At 35.6% G+C, this 18,313-nt stretch overlaps 1 protein-coding gene across 1 annotated transcript in view; it reads right to left on the bottom strand.

Moving 5' to 3' along the window:
- ABCA13 (ATP binding cassette subfamily A member 13) overlaps nt 1-18,313 on the bottom strand; it is a 199,052-nt gene that overhangs the window by 168,106 nt on the left and 12,633 nt on the right. The window contains exons 4-11 of the mRNA XM_058831117.1: nt 17,158-17,306; nt 16,269-16,297; nt 14,916-15,079; nt 12,670-12,785; nt 11,478-11,611; nt 9,604-9,768; nt 3,003-3,966; nt 357-2,516 (exon numbers count right to left, since the gene is read on the bottom strand). Coding sequence (XP_058687100.1) covers nt 357-2,516; nt 3,003-3,966; nt 9,604-9,768; nt 11,478-11,611; nt 12,670-12,785; nt 14,916-15,079; nt 16,269-16,297; nt 17,158-17,306 — 3,881 coding nt within the window. The remainder of the gene's footprint in view (nt 1-356; nt 2,517-3,002; nt 3,967-9,603; nt 9,769-11,477; nt 11,612-12,669; nt 12,786-14,915; nt 15,080-16,268; nt 16,298-17,157; nt 17,307-18,313) is intronic.

Genomic DNA, 18,313 nt, shown 5'->3' with positions numbered 1-18,313 from the left:
CATGGAAAACACTCACCTTAGTTCTGCCATTACATCCTTATGCAAATTCATTAATAAGAGTTTTATTTTATTCCTGTCACGTTCTGCAGTAGACTGAAATATTATTTGCAAAATCTCTTGTATGATCTCCAGAGTTCTGCTTTGAGACTGAGTAGAAGTGTCTCTATATGGTACGTTATAAAAAAATGAATCAATGAAGTCAACTTTATGAAGTTTAGTATTGTTTGTATGCATAGCTTCTTCTACAAGATCAATATCAGCAATTATATGAAGGAGGCTGTTTGGCAAAACTGAAAAAGCAGCATGAGTATTATTCAATTTTGCTTTGCTAAAATGACTATCACCAAACAACATACCAGTGTAGTCCTTCTTAGACTTATTTTGGAATAGCTCCAGAAAGGCAATAACATCTTTGACAGCCAGCAGTAGGTCATTTGATGAACTTTCATTAGTCATAAGGAGAATTAGAGTATGCATTATTTTAGAATAATTTTTATTGTTACAGTCACATAGAATGCTCTTCACAATGTCTTGTATATCTTCAAAATTTCTTGATATAGCATCTACAGATGATGTCTTAAACTGCTCTAGTAAAACATCGGAAGCCACTGAAGAGGACTGTCCAGTGGCAAACTTTAGTAATTGAAACTCTTGATCTATCACCACAAGTAAGTGTCTAACACTAAAATTCACCAATAAATTTTCTTTGCTTGCAACTACAGGAAACCATAAATTCTCAAAGTTGTTAGCTATATTGATACTCCCACTTAAAGCTGATATTTTCATAAGCATTGAGTGTGTCTGGTTTCCAATAGATGACAGTGTCATTAAAGGCTGAATGACAGAAAGAAAAGATAGGACGGCTTCCGTACTCAGGAGTCTAGAAACTTCACTGGTCATATCCTTAACATTAGTAAGAACACTCTCAAATGATGTTCTTGACTCTCTGTTCCAAGTTAGGCCACCATAAAGATTATCCAGCTGTTCAAGAAGACTTTTGGCCATCTCCATGTCTGATGCCGAAATGCTGTCCAGAGTTTCTATGATTTGTAAAGCCATTCGGCTCTTAGGTGTGGAGGAACAATTGATTGCATGCGTATTATTCACCTGCAGTGGCACAGCATAAAGGGATAGCTTATTCCAAAAATCTAGCAGCTCTTTGAGAACTGAGCTATTTGTATGATGGAGCTCAGAAAACTTCAAAATTATAGAGTTCCATTCTTTGATCTGATGAAAAAAACAAGTCAGATTGCGAGTGATATCCATCTGAATGTCCTCCATAAAGCAAGCGAAACTGTCATCCAGAGTGATGAGTTTAAGCTCCTTAATGATTTGAATGACTGCATTATAATGAAGAGTAGAATTGGCATGCACAAAGTCACAAGGTTTAACAGTGGGATCATTCTGAGGTGCTGCTGTTGTGAGAGTCCAGCAGAATGCTGCAGAAAAACAAACAGAGGCCTCTCCAGATTCATCAGAGATGTCTGCCAATGTCTCCAGCAATGTTAGAAGACCATCTACTTGGGTTGAGAACTCCTCATCAGTAAACAGAGGCATTTTTTCTTCCTGAGTCACTATGAAAGCATATATTTCAGTTAGTGCTTCTGTAACGTTTCCGTGAGCCAATTTTTCTGTAAGGCTGATGACATCAAAGAGGATGTTGAACACATCTTCAGTATTGTAGAGTTCATCTTGTTCAAAAAGCTGTGTTATTTGGTGTACAGCAGTCAGGTTCCAGTAACATGATACGTTCTCAAGTGCATCCCACCAGTCTATTAAAGTACCTAACTCAGAGTTTGCAAGAGAAAAATATTTGATATTTTTAAATAAATTTTCTAGGTTCTCCTGGACCTGTTTGAATCTACTTATCAAAAACTCAACATCCATTTTTCTCACGTTTTGCACCAAGGCAACCATATGCTTTAGAAACTCCTTTTCATCTCTTAATGGAAAGACAATAAAAGTAGGAGACTTGAAAATTTCAAGTGCCTTCCTTACCAGTTCAATATTCAGACCTGCTGTTTCTATCAGTTTCTGAGGAAATGTTTTGTGTTCATTCTGCAAGTCTGAGTCAAGCTTTCTAATCATATATTGAAAGAACTCCATCAGCAAACTGATATTTTTCCCAGGCAAGAAAGGTTCAATCTCCTTGTCCAAATGAGAGGAGCTGTTTTCTTGGACTTCAAAAGTTTCATTTTTCAGAAGACTTTGAATTTCTAACAAAAGTTCCACTGATATAAGATGAATGTGGTGAAAAGGATTAAGGAGCATTCTTGAGGTCCTGTTAAAACCACCCCGGGTTGACTGACTAAAATGGGTCTTATTTGACATATACAATGAGCTCCCAAACAAATCACTGACAATAGTTTGTATTTGCTCTCCAGAATTATTTAAAAGTCTAAAAATAAGTTCAAGCACATTAATGACATCTTTCACATAAAATTCAGGGAGAATAAATTTCAAAGTTTTTGCTATGATATTGAAATAAACTCTTACACAAATCACATCAGAACCACCTAGGGAACATTCAGGGAGTATCAAATTAAAAACAAAATTAACAAAGTCCATCACATTCATTAGCTTAGCATCTGTCTCAGCATTTCCCAGAGATTGCAGAAGAATTAAAATATGTTTTGCACTTTCAAGGTGGGAAGGTGACTTGTATTTTTCAATGTGATTACTTAATCCATGTATCCATGTGTTACAATCCTCTGCTTCATCCATTGTACTATGAAAGTTTAGAAAGAAGTTAAGATGAGATGAAAAATTTGTTTGCAAGTAGCCTATGTCTTTCAGAGTATTATCCAAAATTAGTTTGGTAATATTCTGGAAAATGCTGATACAAACCACATATTTGTCCCAAAGTACACTTTTTAAAAAAGCAGACATATCATTTATCTCAGTGACCATAATTTCAAGGTCCTTTTGGGAGAGCTTAAGAACAGCAGAAAGGGAATTTCCAATGGAAAATACACCAACACCCTTATCTTCTCCTTCAGAACCTCCTGAGATGAAAGCATCAAGCCATAAATTCAAAAACTCTTCATTAACAATCTTCAGTATGGATTTCTGCATTTTAGTTATTGCAACTCCCATTGTCTCTAAAACACTTTCTAAACTCCGGTCTTTAAGCAAGTTTGTGACATCAAATGCATTGTTAATTACCCTTTGAAGATTAACAAGGAAAGCCTCAAAATCTTTCAAGTCATTTAAATTGCCATGTTCCTGAAATAGAGATTTTAATAGCTTCATTGCTGTTCCTGTAGCTTCAACAATAGCCATAGCTGTATTATTGCACAGTTCATCCTGAGTTATGTTTAAAAGGTTTTCAGAGAGATATGTCAAATCATCTCTTAGGCAGACAAAACAGGTTGAATTCAAATTTAAGATTTCGGATGCTTCTTCAAAAATCTCTGTCCATGTTTGAAGCCATGTAAAAGTGCAGTGCAAAGCAGAAGGCACACTTACCTTATCTCCCCAGTTTATTACATTAGACAGGACACTGTTCAATGGAAGCAGAAATAAGTTATAAATCTCTGCTGAATGTTCTACAGAACTCATATTTTCTAGATAAAAATCAGCACACACGTTATTTACCAGGCATTCTGGAGACAGGTCAAAAAACTCTTCCAAATAACATAAGGCAGCTGTTTGAAGCTCTTCATCTATAAATAAAGATTTAAGGCTGCTCAGAGTGTCGTAAACAACTTGTACATCTTCTTTTCCATTCTGTACAAGGAACTCTGCCTGAAACACTGTGTAGTTGTAAATCAATAGTAACTTTTCACAGAGAGACTTACTGGTGAGGTTCCAGAGAAGACTGAAAGTTTCAAAAAGAAAGTCAAAAACTATTTCCTTATTTTGCAAATCATGCCATACTTGAGAAGATGACATACTTTTTGAAGTCTCATAAAGAAGTTTTAATAGAGTGTTATTGCTCTTAATATTTAAAATCAGATCATAATTCTGGTACAGAGAGAAAATTTTTGGAACAAATGAGGCCACGCTAGTATAATTTAAATTTTGGATATTTCTGAGGAAATCATGCACAATTTCTCCTAATTCTTGCACCTTATACATAAAAGTTGCATTTGAGAGAAATAAAGAGGAGGAATTACTCACTCCAGGAATTGTGCTAAATGACACATTGACATGATCACCAGACAATGATCTAACTTCATAGAGATTTATTTGGAAGTGTCCACTTAAATATTTTAAGTGGTCCAAAGCAGTAATATTTAACTCTGGCCAATCAGTCAGGGTATTTTTGAGCAACACCGTACTTCTATTATAGATTTTATTTTCTGTAATAGAAGATAAAATTCTACATAAGGTCTCAATTACCTCTTCCTCTTCTACTTGACTCAGCAAAGAAACCCTAGAGTCAAGTTCATGGAATACAATTTCCACTGTATGACAGAAAAGTTCTGTCCTCTTTTTTGTCCAAAAAGTCTGAAGAGGCTGGAAATCTTTTTGTAGCTCATTATGAAGTTCAGAAACTGCAAGTGAGAAATTTGTGGCAGATTCCTCTCCCTCAGCAAAATTTTTTATCCACATAATTGCATTATTCAAGGCATTTTCAATTAGAGACTTGTTTTTAGAAAATGAGAAATCAAACATAATTTTTTCTATGACTTCCACAAGATGAAAGAGATGATCCCTTTTCTTTTCACCAGAAATCCTTAAGTTTTCTTCTGTTTTCATAAACTCTTTGAAAGATGTCAAAATCCTGAAAAAATAATAGCAAATTTTTTTATTGTTAGTTACCTAGCAGGCAGACAAGAATGTTTTTAACTACATATTATTTAATATTAGACTCAAGATTTATTTACTTAATTCAAGACAATTCCAAGTATAATTTAAGTAGCAGTCACAAATTAATCACTACAAAATCTGAATTAGCAAAACTTGACAATTTCACTGGTTTTCAAAAAATGTGAAAAAACCCTACTGGAAAGTCACAACCTCATTCAAATCAAAGCCTGAATGTAGACAGCAGTTAAAGAATTGTGCATTTATCAGGACTTATAATCAAGCTTGTAAGCCACAAAGAGTCCAACACCTTTGAGTACACCCCATTTTCAGCTGCTGAAAAGAACAAAGCTTTTATGTTCCACAGACTAATTATTTTACAGACAGGAATGTACCAATTGACTGCCTGATAGCTGAACACTGCTATTTTAGTATCAACAAAAACATGAAATCACTGTGAAAATTGGAATGCACCAACTGATCTTTCTATTGTGTCAGTATTATTTATCAAAATTAAAAACAATTACTATCTCTAAGATTAGTCAAGAGGAGGTGCATGGAAAAAAGAACCTTTGAATGTAAAGGCCTCAAGTTGAAAATATTTTCTCCTTAAATATATTTTCTTTCTCTCCAGACTGCAATCACCAGAGTTAGAGCACAAAAACATTGTGTACTGCAAGTAAAAGGGTAAAACTGCTAAAAAAACCGTTTGTTGTTGCTTATAACTGCAGCAGCACAGCAGTCTTCTTTTATAATTTAGAACCAAATTTCAAAACCCCCTACTAAATTTTTGAAAAACTTGACTGCAATCTCTCTTACTAGCTGGTAACGGATTATTTCTTTCAGATTTATCCTCAGATGTTGATTTGTATAGCATGAATGATATCTCCTCCAGTTACAGTGTTTGTTATGAACAAGTAATTAGAAACAATGAGAAACCGAGGCCAATATTATAACTCCAGGAAGCAATGCAAGTTATCCAGTGTGTAGTTAGAAAGAGGAAAGTATCAGTTCCTGTGCTCTGCCATAGATCTTTCTTGAGGCTCTGCCAACCCTGACAAACATTAACTCCCTTTACGTACAACTTAACTCCTCTGTAGAACCTGTCAGATGAGGAAGATTCGAACAGCTTGACAAAACATATTCTTAATAAGAAAGGGCATATAGCCACACCTTCATATAAAGTGTTTACATTTGCATTAAGTGATGAACCAGAGAACTTGAAACTAAGTTCAAAACCATCCAAAGAAATCATAGTCTGAGTCCCCTAGAAGAGATTGCAAACTACATATATACAACTCATTCTATGTGTTTAAAACTCTGTTTTCCATAGTTTGTAGCTGTTGCTGTAGGCTTCTGTTATAAGATTTCCTGCACAACTGAGTTTGACTTCCACAATAAAAATTCTAAATATTTCACATGCACTGGACTTGCTATACATGAGAAGTATTACTGAGTCACACCAACTACTTGTTGGAATTAAACTTTGTTGCAGAACAAGATAAAGAATTCAGGTCCTAGTTCAAAATGCCAATTATCCATAGCTGCTGATTCCTGTGAGTCCTGATCATGTAGTAGCCACATCCTCTGCTGAGGATGAGCCTGGTGGAAGATACACTCTGAAGCAAAAATTTCTTTTCTGGAACATATAAGCATCAGCACAATTATTTGACTGCATACAAGGTTTTGAACTATAGAATAAAAAATAAAAACACATAACAGACAAAAAACCAGAAACCAATTAAATGCAAAGTGAAAACAAATATTCAGGTTGATCTAATATTCTAAGAAAAGTTGCAGAAAGGCAAGTATAACTTACCAATCATGAGATGAAACATATCCTTCTGAAAAATAGGCATCTGATTTCTCATTCCATTGTGGGATCAGGGTATTTATCTCTGAAAATAGTTTCCTGGCTTCCCTGTCATCTAGAAATTGAGACATTAAATCAGCCATGATTCTTCTAAGTTCCAAAAGGAGGTTCTGAGAGAGACTGCTGCTGCCGAGCCATTGCTCAAGTATCTAGAGGATTGAATGCAAAACAGAACATCTCATTAATCAAAGCTTTCTTACTTAGGCAGTACACAGAATTAGCATGTCTTGAAAAAAATTCACACAATCAACAATAATACCAAAATGTCTCCCTAACAACCTCTCTAGACTCTGAAATTACTAATGTGACAAAGGTTGATTTTCAATACAATTTTGGCTGACATGCAAGTTGTCAATGTAACAGGCTACAGCACACAGACAGCTGACATCCCATGTAGTGCTGACCTTGCCTAAAGACCCAGGAATAGAAAAAAGATGGACTGAGGCTGAAATCAAGCAAAAGCTGACCTCCACAGCGAATTACTCAGGCTTCCTTTATTAGACTTCTGCCTACACTGCAAATATGATGGAAGACAGCAGCCTTAATATTTTTGGAGTCCCATAATACAGAGATGGTGAAGGAGCCTGCATGCTCCCACTGCATATCCCAGAAATAAGCATAACAAGGCCAGGCCAAAACTACTGACTGTTGTCCTTCACCATTACCTTTCTTTTTAATGTCAAGTGAATACAACAGATTTACTCTAAGAGATACTCTGTTCACCAAGATAATTCACACTGGCCAGCAGCTTACAGTATTCCTGGTTCCCATAATAAGAACGTAAATCCTTGCTAAGAGTTTTAAAATCATGTCTGAAGATATTGGATTTTCCTACATAGAAACTAGTTAATTTGTTTTGGCAATCACACTGAATTATTACCTTCTACTTCATCATACCACAGGGAAACCTTCTCAAAGATCAAATTTTTGAGGAAATACACAGGAAGCTCTACATGTTTTCTTTAGATAATATTACTAAGATCTCCAGAGCAGCTTGATACATGATTCTTCTTTTTTTCAATGGAGAAAATTATGATATGTCAGTACAAAAACAAATACCAGTGTTAAGGTAGCTAGGTCTTTTTCTTAGGAAACATCTGAATGTTTAATTATCTCATCCATGCAACAACACATGTCATTACAGAGAATGCATGCCAAGCTGTTCTGTCAGTTTAGAATTTAATATGCTCTACTGGAGGTTTACTTTTATCTTGCTTCAGCCATTATTGTCAGAGACAAAGGGATAATAAATAAATTATTGTTGTGGTTTTAAAGCATTAGCTAAAAAATCACTGGAAAACGTATTCATTTCTTGTTGTGAGATATGGATTAGAAGAAGGGCAAAACAGGCTTAACACTTAAAAGTTATTAACAGAACTACAAGAATAAGAAACCAGAATAAAACCTCCAGAAACCTTCTCTCCCCACTACCCGACCATTCTCTTGTTCACATGACAACATAGAGACAAAAAAAGCCTCGTGGTTAAAACAATCTCAACTTTGCTATAGTCTTTTCATCAGACTTTGTAGAGAAAAAGAAGTTGTCTTTTGTCAATCTATGGAGTTTTTCACAAGAAAACCATTTTCCTATGGCTTTCTATTTCTCTGATGCCAGCTGCCTGGAAAATTCTGCCATCAGTTGTCTCCTCCCGTTTCCCATCACTCCAAGGTGTGCTCATGGGCCATGAGTCAAAATGGGATGTCATTTTAAGGATGAGTTATTCAAAGGCAAAAGTTTTCTTCATCTGTCTCTGTGATCATCTCTGGAAACAGAAGTTTTCTCTATCTCTTAAGGGCTACAAATCTTCAACAACTATCACTTCGTTTTTCTGTTCCAGCATCTCATAGGATCACAACTACTTCACCATTTGCTTAGATCCACACTTTGAAATACTCCATTTCCCCTAAAATACTCTTTCATTAATTAAAGGAGTTTTTTTTCAGAACACTATTGTCCATCTCCATAGTTTTAGCAAAAGAATATTTCAGCTTATTAAGGCATCTCCTTATTTCTCTCCCCCATCTGAAGCTTAATTATTTTCTTCACTGTCTTTGATAGTCTATTTTGTCTCTTTACATGTTGATCACTCTCTCTTCCTCTCTCTCTGGAAAAAGGATTAATCTGCAAGTCTCATCTGGGTAGTGAAAGGGTTAAAATCTTGCCCAGGCCTTGTGGATGGTCTCATGATCTCTGCCAGGGCAGTGGCTGGAGTTGTCTGCGATGGAAGATTTTCCATGGCTGCTCTGGGGACTGTGGCCACTATCTCAGCACGCCACAGGTCAATGACTTTCCCTCCCCTTACTTGTCAGTCTCTGGTGAAACTCAGCAGCAGCAGGAACTGCAGCTGAGCCAGGGACCGGACTGGCCCGGCAGCCCTGCTGTACAAGGCCCAGTGAGCCCCCCGAGAGAAAAAAAACAGAGAGAGAAAAAGTAATTCCCGGGAATAGGTATTAAGGTGGTGTTCACAGGTTGATCTCACTTTTCAATGGTCAAAACTACTGTCAGTTCTCTGAAATGGCCAGTTATTGGCCAGGAGAAAAACTCCCATCAGCCTCCAGCAGCCTTAACATCCTTAGGTGTTTCCCTTTGTTTCTTAAATGCCAATCCATCACAATTATATATCAGTGGAGGTGTCTAGTCAATTTTCAGGTTTGTTCAACATTCAGTCTCAGGTGGAACAGTAAATGTTTACTGGAACAGTAAACTGTTTCCGCTGACAGGTCTTGGCATTGCAGTATATTTCATTACATTCCCTATTAGATTTCAAATCTGAATCTCCATTAATGAGAAAATCGGATTAAGTGGACACATGATGATAGATTATACTTCCACTGCAATGATTCTTTATAAGGTTTATTTCATCTTATTATCACCAAATTTCACGAAAACAACATTTTATAAATAACTTAGAACTTTTAACTGAGTTACCACTGATAACCTACATACAAAAACTAGGAATTCAATCTATTAAATTTACCTGTGCATAGAGTTTGAACTTGCTGACTGCAGAAACAAGATACAGTTTGGCCTCATGCTGTGCAGAATTACAGCCCTCTCCATTATGTTCTTTGTTTGCTTCATCTTCTGGGACGAAAGCCAGAGCAGAGCACACAAACTGCTCCAGTGTCTCTCCTGTGGGAATCTGGCAAAGACGAAAGCAATTGATGAGAATTTCAAGAGCGTTGCTGAGTTATCTCTCCTATCAACTTACTTACCTGGTGAAAATAAGAATAACACATAGTCTCTTCAGCAAGAACAAAGCCCATAACCCAGCCTCATATTCTCAGGCACATACTTCAAAGTACTCCACATGCAGGTTGCTGTATAAAATACAGTGGCCCCATTAAGGTGCTCATACAGCAGTCAGAATGATGAGACTTGTATATGCAAGGAATTTTCACCTTGTAGGTACACTATTGTTGCTACTTGTACAGTAATTTGCAGGTTGGTGCTAAACTAACTTGACTATGATACAGTACCCCTACAACAGAATAACTATATCGAAACAACTTCACAAGTATAAAAATTAGTGATATAAAAAGCACTTAGTACAGTGATGCATCTCAACCAGTGACTACATGCAGCAGACTAGTTTTAAATCGAGGTTGGTTGGTTTCAAGAGAGTGGCCAAGAGAACAGAATTTTTTCCTCATAGACTAATTTTTAAGTTCTGTGATGAAAGATTAAATAGTCCCAAACCTATAAATATTATTAAAGCTCACAATAATAATGCCACATATTTTAAATCTGTTATAGCCTTTCTGAGATACTTTACATCCTTGCTCCTTTCAACTTTGACCAGAGAATTCATAAAAAGTTTTGCAGGTGTTTTGACACCAAACAAAATGGGCCATTAGATACATTGCCTGAAATAAACATCATCCAGGCTTCCATATTTGTTTTCATACTTTCTGATGGTCTTCAATGTTCTAATATAAGCACAAAATACTGAGATGCTAGTTTAAATAGTTAGCAACTGAGCAGCTTGGGATTTCATAGTCAACCATAGCTACCAAGATGCAGTTGAATTCAATTCATTTGATCAAACAGGCCACCACTCATATTTCATTATAAAGCCATTCAAAAGTCAAGGGTTTTTTTTATAATTTATGCATTTGTTTAAATCAGCTATTTTTACAATGAGCTCTTCTAGAATATAACCCTAAATTGTACTGCTCTGCAAAGAACAAACAGATTTCACATAAATACCAACATATTCTATTAAAGAAACTGTGGACCTAAGTACAAATTCAAAAGATGTTTCCAGTTTTCTTCAGTTCAAACCAGACCAACACACCACTTTAGTCTAGAGGACAGGTTAGAATGCACTATCTGAAGAAAGATTTTCTTCTAAATGTGATGCATCACCAGGATATTTGATTAAGCACCACTGAGACAACTCAGTCTAGTATATTCATATCAAGATGGAAAAACTGAAAAGAAAGGACTCTTATCTCCCTTAGTTTACACACAGAAGAGACAGGCATTCTTTGTCCAGCAAAATGAAAAGTTATACCTGACAAGTTAATCCTGACAGACTCAAATCAAGGATTTGGTTTAAAAGATTAGTGGAGCAATCCACAGAATTCTCTACAGGACTGGAAAATAAACTCAGGACTCTTCCTTACACAGTTGTGACTTCAGAGAAGCATAAATTCATGAGTGTACACAACTAGACCTATCAGTATCTTCATGTGCAGAGATTTCAGCTAAAGCTAAATACATTCACTGAATGAGAATGAAGCCAGGATATTTAACAACCTTGTAGTTGTAATACAGGAAAATAAATTTAGGATACAAATAAAAAAAATAAATTGAAGAGTAGGACACCAAAACTTTCAACTTATTTACCTCTGTTAACTGGGCTGTATAACTTAGCAGCTTCTCAACACGAGGGCCATCAAAACCAAACCTAGATTCAAGTTCTGCTTTCACAGCAAGCAGATTCGACAAAACATCCCCGAAAGAAAGATTGTATTGAAAACCTGAAAGAAAGGAAATCTTTTGTTTATGTAATTATTTCCTTTTATTCAATGCTGTTTCTTGGTGGTTCACACTTGTTGAGATCCAAGTACCATGTTCCCAGATTTTCTGGGGGCAGCAGGATGTGTGCACCTGAACACCAATCTACCTAGGATAAAATCCATGATTACACTAGTGGTAAAGTCAGTTAATGTGATGACATTTGAGCAGTTGATATGGTTATGGTGGGATGCCCCGGCATAGTGTTTTCCCAGCAAACTCAGTAGGGTGCCATTCTGAGCTCTACAGAGTCATGCAAAGGTGTGTGTATGGACTGGATGTGAAATACTGCTTAGAATAAGAGCAAGGGGAGAATACCAGGAGTTTCAGAGAAATCAAGTTTATCCTCTGTGCGAGGGCTCCCAGCACATCACCTTTGTCCCACATCAGCCTTCATTTTTGCAGGTGAAGTGGGATTTAGACTGCATATTACACTAAACCTGACCTTCCATACCAAGCAGACAGCTGCACTGTGTTTCAGTTTGCCCATTAAACTTGCTCCTGACCTTTTCTTGTTTTACTGGGGCCAGCCTACCGTTTCCAATTAAACTCATCTTCCATAATGGAGCAGCAGATGGAGAAATGTAACCCTTTAGCTGACAGCAGAATTTATGAGAACAGAGGAATGAAGCTTAAAGTAAAACAGTCATAATGCTTAACCTGCATGTCCAAAACAAAACGCTCTCCAATCAAATGGAAGAAACTGTCCCTTGGAAAAAAAAAATCTGTCCCCCCTGACTCAGTCTCTCTCCAAAATTCATTACAGAAAAACCATTCTAAACACTATGTACTAGACCAGTTTGTCTGATCTTTTGTTTATCTGATAGTTGCCAGTCTTATAATATTTAGTTATTAGTACTGGTATTTAAAAAGCAAATCAGTAAAGAACTGGGTTAGCACTACAGCAATATAGTTTAGTCCCTACACATCAGGAACTTCACAGAAGGTCCAACAGTTACTATCATATATTTCCAGCATGCTAATGAGGTAGTTCAAAGAAAATCTGAAGAAAATGTCTTACCTTTTGAGCTCCTATCCTGTACTGATGCAGCAGTCAAATTCAGTGCCCTTTGCACCACTTCATAGAAGCTTTGGCCCAGTGGCGTCATAGCTAAATCCTTCAGTGATGCTAAGATACTGAAAGTGGAAAATAAAACAAAAATCAAGCTCTCTATACACCCAAAAAACCTGAAAGGACTTGCTGGAAAGGGACAACCTTCAAGCAACTGAATAATAAAACTTTTTTTTTTACTGTTGAAAAACCAGTATTTTATAAAATTAGAGTTTAAAAAAAAAATAAAACACAAATTAAGATTTTACAGGTAAAGTATCAGTCAATTTCCATTAAGGAAATATGTCCTGAGAGGACCAATGAACTCTTAAAACAAAAAAACTACAACCACTGAAAAAAAAAAAATAAATAAAAAAAAGCTGTGAGGAAAAATAAGAGCAAAACTACCAGAAACATTCTCTTTTTATCCCCACAAGAAGGCAGGATCAACAAAGAACATTTATATTTTACTTCCCTCCAATGTGCAGGAAAAAATATTTTTAAAGCAACATAATGCTTATTCTCACAAGAAGTTAAACAAATTGCATTACTGAATGCATTGATAAAAATATATCTATTGAATTTCTTACTAGTCTCTGTCACCTTAGCTGTGAAAAAATTTCCCTGTTAATGTAACTGTAACTTACTACTTAAAATTTATGTCAAATTTACTAATTATTTCCTACAGAGTAATCCTTTCTTATGATGCAAATAGGAATCCAGTTTTCCAGAGTGGATCATCCATTTGAAACATTAATGAAAAGAAAAACAAAAAAAGAAAAACCAACAACAACAAACCACACCAACCACAAAAATCCCAAGCCAGTCACATAGATGTGAAAAGTCTCTGTTGAGTACCTCTGAGAGACACAACAAACATGGTGCAGACCAGAAAGTGGGAAATGTAAATTCAGAACCTAGCTAAATTCTGCCTTAGAAAGGACCTCTAGAATGTAGTAATGTGAAACTAGTCAAGAAACAAGCATTGGTGTTTTTGTGGTTTGCTTTCCAAATTGCATTAATGAGGGTAAATTGGGTCACTGAAGGGCACAGAAATCTTAAAATCCCCAAGCAAATGGAAACACCAAAACCCATACATAAACATTTGAGACTCCTATGTAGTATTGCATGTTAATACCTCAGAGAACAAGCTGGAATAAGGTTAGAAATTACTCGGGCATAAGGGAAAAATAAATCAGTTTTAAAAATCAAGCACCAATATAGGTGCAATCCGCATATTGTAAGAGACTTATTTTCCAGTTTGAATAAAGGTTATGTGATCATATCCCTCTTATCTGCATGGGGAGGTATTTTTGTTGTTTTTCTTTGGTTTGGGTTTTTTTTAATTTAAAATAAAAGACAGTGGAATGATAAAGAATGGCAGAACAGCACAGTAATTTCTTGTTCATGATCTTAGGGCCCCTGCTTCCCCATGGCCTAAGGCTGGTGTGGTACATGGCCAGGCACAGGCACTCAGGTTCAGAGGGGTTCTCTTGCTTTATGACTATGTTGTTTGACTACAATGACAATTGCCTATCAACATGTATCAATAAACTGCCTACCCTGGCAAATACATACGTAACTTTCACCTAACAATTACCTTATTTTACTGAAAATTCCTGTAGATATGTGTCTTGGTCTATGATTTAATTCTATGTCTTCCTCTGAGTTCTACTGTCCTTTTCCTGATTCAGAATACAATCTCTGGGAACTCTTTCTTACTGTTTCATTTCTTGCAAGAGAACACCTAGAGCTATTTTGATAACAAGAGACTTATGAAACAAAATTGAGTAATTTTCCTGATGCTTACCAAATGTTACATACATTCAGATTTTATTAGGATCAAAACTATTATTTTCTTATATTCATGTGTATATATTCTGTCTTTCAAAGACCTCCAAAGTACATTACAAGTTTCAAAGCCATATTATGTGATATGCTAATTTCAGGCATTGCTAACATTGAGCTGCTTATCAAAGACTCCCAGGGCATCACTGTTGAGTTTAGCAGAAACAGCAAAACACACTTATAAAGGAATTAGTATGGGTGAAAACTCCTAACACAGTTTGATAAAAAAGAAAAATCTGGTAAAGAGAAAATTTTACCCTCTTTACACTATTAAGGATGCTTATTTTTATTAAGTAGACAGTAAGAAGAACAAGAATTGCAGATAAAATTTTGAATCAGAGCACTTTCAAGAATGTGAAAGTACTTACTTTTGAATAACTTTTAGAAACTGTGTTATGGAAGCTAACTCATCTTCTGTATAAAAGCTGTTCATTTCAAGATGAGGGAGTGAATGCAGAAGGTTCCAGAAATATGGTTGCTTGTACAGATTTTCTGCTCTAGAAATAATTTTCTCTGCTTCATTCAAATCCATCTTTAGGTGGAAAAAATAAAAAAAAAAAATTACATTCAACACTTCCAATAACAGAAGAAAGGAAAAAAATGAAAAAAAAAAAAAAAAAGCAGGTGCCTGTTATTTCCCCGACACCCTTGAATTCTTGAATTTTAAACCATTCAAAATATTTTTTACAAAGTGGAAACATACCTCTAGATTTGGTAATATACCATGTTATTTTGGTGGTATTTTGAACTTATGGAAGCTTTGTTTCTGATACGTCTCTCTGATTCAATGGAAAAATAGAGCTGGAAGTAAAGCTGAAGCATCTCTCTGCTCAGAAGTGTAACCAAAGGCAGGATTATCTTCGAGTTCTCAAGCACAAGAAACTCATAAGCCCTGCAATGAATTTCTAAGTCTAGGGTATAAGGCCTGTCCAGGCCTTGCCATCCTTGCCTCACAACTCTTTGCAGGGCTTGTGGGGGTCTCAATAACTTATAAGAATGGCTTTTTAAAGATGAACTGCCTGGGACAAAACAATTTATTCCATAGGACTAAACAGTTTGAAGGCTGTGCAAAAACTCAGTTTTGCTTATCAGTTTAAGTTTTTTATTATGAAGTCTTTGCTACCTTAAATTAATGTCTCACTAGAGCTTTTTTTGCACAACAGTGACATGACCTTATACAAAAATAAGCTTGTATATACAAGCTCTTTTTCTAATAATGATCATCTATTTTCAACTTAATATTTTCTTAATAAAGAATAAATATATTATTCCTATTCTATATTCCATTCCAGAAATTTCATATTGATGTAGCTCATTTCAATCAATGATCTTATGAACAATTTAAAAAATGTTATTATAAAAATGCCATCTAATTTCAATTTATAAACCGGAAATCTAGGTTTCATGAAGTAGCAGTAACAATCAAGATGCATTTTTAAATTATTCCTAATAAGTAAATACCCTTCTAATTGTTGTAGAATTTAGCTACAAACAACCTAGATTGGTTTAAATAAGTAATCTAGAAACCACTGAACATCTATCAAATTTAAAAGACATTATTTTTTCCTTCAAACACATTTAAGATAGTTTATTTAAACATGACAGGATACAAATTTCTAACCACTATAATGAAGATGCCTCAAATGCTAGAACTGTAATTTAGAAATAGATTAGAAATGTAAATGTAATCTATAAATAGATAGAATGCAAAAAATACTTACAGTAAGAAAAGTTGTGATGTTATGGAGCCCTGTAAAATTAAATATTTTCCTTTAAAGAAAAGCATTATTAACTTTAGAAGAATAAATATTATAAGCAAGAGCAAGCAGCACAAAAAGGATGTTTTTAGAAAAGTAAAGGCACAAGAAGCAACTAATATCCCAAAGATATGGTCCATTTGATTTTCTGTGCTTCCCAATACTTTTATTGTAATCACAAAACCAATTTAAAATACCTTGTTTACTGTTCAATTTTTTAGTGAAGCAAAATCATCATATCAACACTAGATGAATGTCATAGCTACTAGACAGCCATGCATGAAAACTACAATTTCACCTAGATTTTTCTCCCTGAAAACTCAGCCAGAGACATAGGGTAGTGGGAGGTCTTCAATGCCCCCCTGTTACAGCAACAAGGCTGTGCAATATGGGTGGAAATGGGACAGGAGACTCAGACCCTGCTATTTCCAGTCTCACTCTTCCTGTGCAAGACTGAAGGTCACCTAAGGTCAGCAGGCGTGAGCTACTGTTTTCCATTCCTATACTCTTTAGTACAACAGAAAAATATGGGGAGGGAGAGCTCATAAACTACTTTTGAATGCACAATAGACCAAGTAACCTTGTACTCTGACTATAATCCTTATCTTTTTAGCTTCCCTCTCTGTGTTTTCATAATTCTCAAGTATAGAAGGGAGCAGTTTCAGAAAGCTACATTTTTTTTCTGATAGTTTTGACGGCCACAGTGTTAGTAATCATAAAAGTTGGTGTTTTTTTAGATCAGCTAAAATTTTAGTTGCATAATTTTATTTTTAATGTCAAACTATTAGTTTGTTTGATGGCTATCATTAACCAATAGGCAAAGAAATTTATTTTTAGAAAAATCACAGCTTACCTGAGACCCTTGAGTTTTCTTCCCATAGCTTTTCTAAGGCCATGGCTTTCTCCGTAGTAACAATAAATTCCTTTGCAAGTTCTTCTATCTCTTCCATGAAGTCTGAATCAGGTGCAATGGCTCTCTCTGGACCACTTTGAGGGATTGTACTATTTTTTGACATAAGGACAGAATGGACAGGTGAGGTAACACACTGAAATCAAATAGCTGGAAAATGTGTACATACTCAAGTCAATATTCTGATTTTTTTAAAAAATAATTATGCATTTATACAATTTTTCTTTAGTTCAATTCATTAGCATGCAAGTTTCAGCACTGAGTCTCAAAATCTGAGGAAAATAGGCATTGAAAAACTGCAGAGGTCACCTATGCCAATTCTGGCAGCAGCCAAGAACAGACACATTCAAAAAGTTTTTCATGTTTCTGAACACACTCAGCTCTTCTCCCTCAGATTATCATATGTCCTGGTGTCAGTTCCTTGATGGGAAAGTTCAAACTTTTCTATTGCAACTAAGGTAACAATTTGTTTTTTCAAATACATGCAGCACTGTATAAAACCAGTATTTTATTCTTACTACTGACTTTTTCTGGATTTTAGCTTGCAGACATACCACTGGTAAATGTTGTCTCTGTTATCTCTATCACATTGCTATCTGGTGACTACTCAATAGCACAATTTTCTAACAATACTTTTAAATGAAACCAGAAGTCAGAATCATTTAAACGCTTCTTTGCAGGACAAAATTACTTAGACCCTCCTAAAACATCATAAACAAGAGAATAATTATTGTGCATGTTACTACACAGTTGCATTCTGTTTTATGTTCTAGGAGATTTGAATTATCTTAAGAGCTACATCCTGTCTAGAAAAAACGTTATTTTGCATTAAAAACACAGTTAGCTGTCACAGAATCAAAGAATGGGTCAAGTTGGAAGGGACCACAATGGTCATCTGGTCCAACCTCCCTACTAAGCAGGATCATCCTAGAGTACACAGGATTGTGTCTAGATGGTTCTTGAATACCTCCAGTTAAGGAGACTCCACAACCTCTCTGGGCAACCTGTTCCAGTGCGGTCACTCCCACAGGAAAGAAGTTATTCCTCATATTCAGGTGCAACTTTGTGTTTATCAGTTCTGCCCATTGCCTCTTCTCCT

This window comes from Poecile atricapillus, chromosome 2 (assembly GCF_030490865.1).
Source record: "Poecile atricapillus isolate bPoeAtr1 chromosome 2, bPoeAtr1.hap1, whole genome shotgun sequence".
Taxonomy (NCBI): domain Eukaryota; kingdom Metazoa; phylum Chordata; class Aves; order Passeriformes; family Paridae; genus Poecile; species Poecile atricapillus.
Note: the sequence above shows the minus strand (reverse complement) of the source record. Positions and strands in the feature narration are given on the sequence as shown.